This window comes from Zophobas morio, unplaced genomic scaffold (genome assembly GCF_036711695.1).
Source record: "Zophobas morio isolate AGI-343-1 ecotype UQ-CSIRO unplaced genomic scaffold, CSIRO_AGI_Zmor_V1 ptg000014l, whole genome shotgun sequence".
Lineage (NCBI taxonomy): Eukaryota > Metazoa > Arthropoda > Insecta > Coleoptera > Tenebrionidae > Zophobas > Zophobas morio.
Window position 1 is genome coordinate 19,983,345 of NW_026972119.1, and position 2,094 is coordinate 19,985,438.

The following is a 2,094-nucleotide window of genomic DNA, read 5'->3' on the forward strand; positions in this document are numbered from 1 at the left end:
GCAATAATTCTAAAACTGAAAGAAAAAAATAAAGTTAAATGAAGCAGAAATCAGAATCTTAGAATTCAAACAAGGAATTGAAGAACCTGTATAAACCTTGAAATTGAAAAATTCGAAAAACAGTCAAAATCTCGCCGCTGCGCTGTTGAAAATAATAAAATAATAATTCCGGAATTATTACTTAAAATTTGAAATGTTTGGCCAATACCTATACCATGACGAAAGTTAATAAACACTCATATATTTTATTTAAAATTTTTTTATTGCGATATCTTTCACTTAAAAGTGTCAGTTCTTTGACAGACCATGAGGGTGTTTCTAGAAGCTGAAATAATATGTGTTTGTATTGACCGTGACATAATTTTCTACCCATCTATTTTAATACAGCCACAAAAGAGTAGCTTTTTTTCAGCATCTAAAAAACTTGAATGCAGTGATAATTTAAAAGTATATTTACGTTCTTACTGCTGTAAAAGTATTTAGGGTTAAATCTAATAGTTTTTCGGCTCTAAGGATTATAGGCTGTTGAGACCGTTCCATTAAAGTAACTAGGAGTTTTTGCGCTTCAACAGGATATTCATACCACTGACTTAAATAAATAGCGGTCACAAGAGTGTCACTCTAAAAATAAAACATTACTAGTGGCAATAGTTCAGAAAATGGATGAATTATTTACTTACCTCTTCATATAGCGCATTTCCAAAGTAGCAATAAAACAGTATTTGCCAGTTAACCATAAAAAAGAAGCAAATGTATTTAATCGAATCAACACTGGCAAGAGGCACCTAAAATTTTTTGTTATACGTTGTATTAACAAATATTGTTGCTAAACTTTAATTAACATCCTTACCGTGACAATCGCAACGCATAGGAAGCATATCACGGTCGCCGTTCCCAAAAATTGGTTAAATATAGTCCAGGAAAAACACTCCTCGTACTCCTTAACAAATCTAAAAATTAAAAAAAAATTATGTGAAATTGAACTAAGGAAAAATCGTACTTGAGTATTGCGTTGTGGCGCACAACACACGCGGCTACTTTTTGATAAATATCAGTTTGAAGCAAAGTTTTGACAGACCTGTCTTCTATTAAGTTTCGCGGATTCTGTATTCTATGTTTTAAAATTCTTAAGTGGGTGACAGCTTGAAACACGAGTCCCCCGATTAACGGATCCAGTAAGCAAGTAGCAAAACTAGAATATACCACACCTGAAATTTTTATGATTTGATTTTGTTTGACAGTAGCTCAATCTTACCAATGTATAGATAAAAATATATGATGTAGTAGATCGTTGAACGTGAGGTGAGAGGAAACGGCAGCCAAATTGGCAAAGGTAATTCCGGTCCATCTGACAATAATGCAGGAATTGCATAGAATACTTCCGAACATGAAATACCAACAATATAAAATTTCGACATCATTTGACAAATGAATACACTTTTGTCTAGAATTTTCTTTTCTGTCTCGTCTTGTGGCTGAAATTCGTCTCCATCAAAGTAACCAATGCACTTTTTTATGCGCTCATTTCCGCCCAAAAACGGCAGAACTTTGAAACTGTAGCACATGGTTTCACTTATGTATATAATTTGCATAATATCGTCGTATCCTTTTTTTACTAACATTTGCACCGCCACCAATACGTTACCAACGACGAGAATAAGAAAATATAAACTATAAGCTTGCACTAGATACAACTTGGATTTATTTTCAGTAGGATACCATCGAACAATTTTCAATATTTTTATGATAATGGCAAAACTTTGCTTAGTTGGGTTTTCCATCGTCACTGGAGAATATCGTAATCGGATATCTACCATATTGCTCGGACTTGCGTTTATATCTAATTGAAATAAATTTTTCATCAAAGGAAAAATCGGGCGAGAACTCGAAAGTTGATTTTGTTCACTTTTAAAGAATATTAGGTAATAATTAATGAGCCGCTCAACAAAGAGATTCGTATATTAGTCCGATAGCATAAAACTTTCCAAGAAGCATTTCTAGTTTCATCAAAGTGTGCTTGAAGTGCATATGAACTAAAAGCAAATTAAGTAATTTGTTAGTGAATTAAATTCTAGTAGATTTTTGTAGGAAATA

At 32.7% G+C, this 2,094-nt stretch overlaps 1 protein-coding gene across 1 annotated transcript; it reads right to left on the bottom strand.

Annotated features, from left to right (window-relative positions):
- Positions 1–339: 339 nt before the first annotated feature.
- On the bottom strand, positions 340–1,817 carry LOC135128870 (odorant receptor 4-like). Its single transcript, XM_064055946.1, has 6 exons — positions 1,256–1,817; positions 1,001–1,208; positions 851–950; positions 681–785; positions 466–621; positions 340–415 (listed from the first exon to the last, which is right to left on the bottom strand). Exons 1-6 carry the CDS (start codon positions 1,815–1,817, stop codon positions 374–376), a joined length of 1,173 nt encoding a protein of 390 aa, XP_063912016.1. The 3' UTR covers positions 340–373.
- Between the last annotated feature and the right edge of the window lie 277 nt (positions 1,818–2,094).

Excerpts from the sequence above, each read along its gene's own strand:
- LOC135128870 (XM_064055946.1), bottom strand. The coding sequence starts at position 1,817 with ATGGTAGATATCCGATTACGATATTCTCCAGTGACGATGGAAAACCCA. Across the intron at positions 786-850 it reads TATGCGTTGCGATTGTCACG|GTGCCTCTTGCCAGTGTTGA; the intron begins GTAAGGATGTTA and ends AAAAAATTTTAG. Across the intron at positions 622-680 it reads GAAATGCGCTATATGAAGAG|AGTGACACTCTTGTGACCGC; the intron begins GTAAGTAAATAA and ends TTTTATTTTTAG.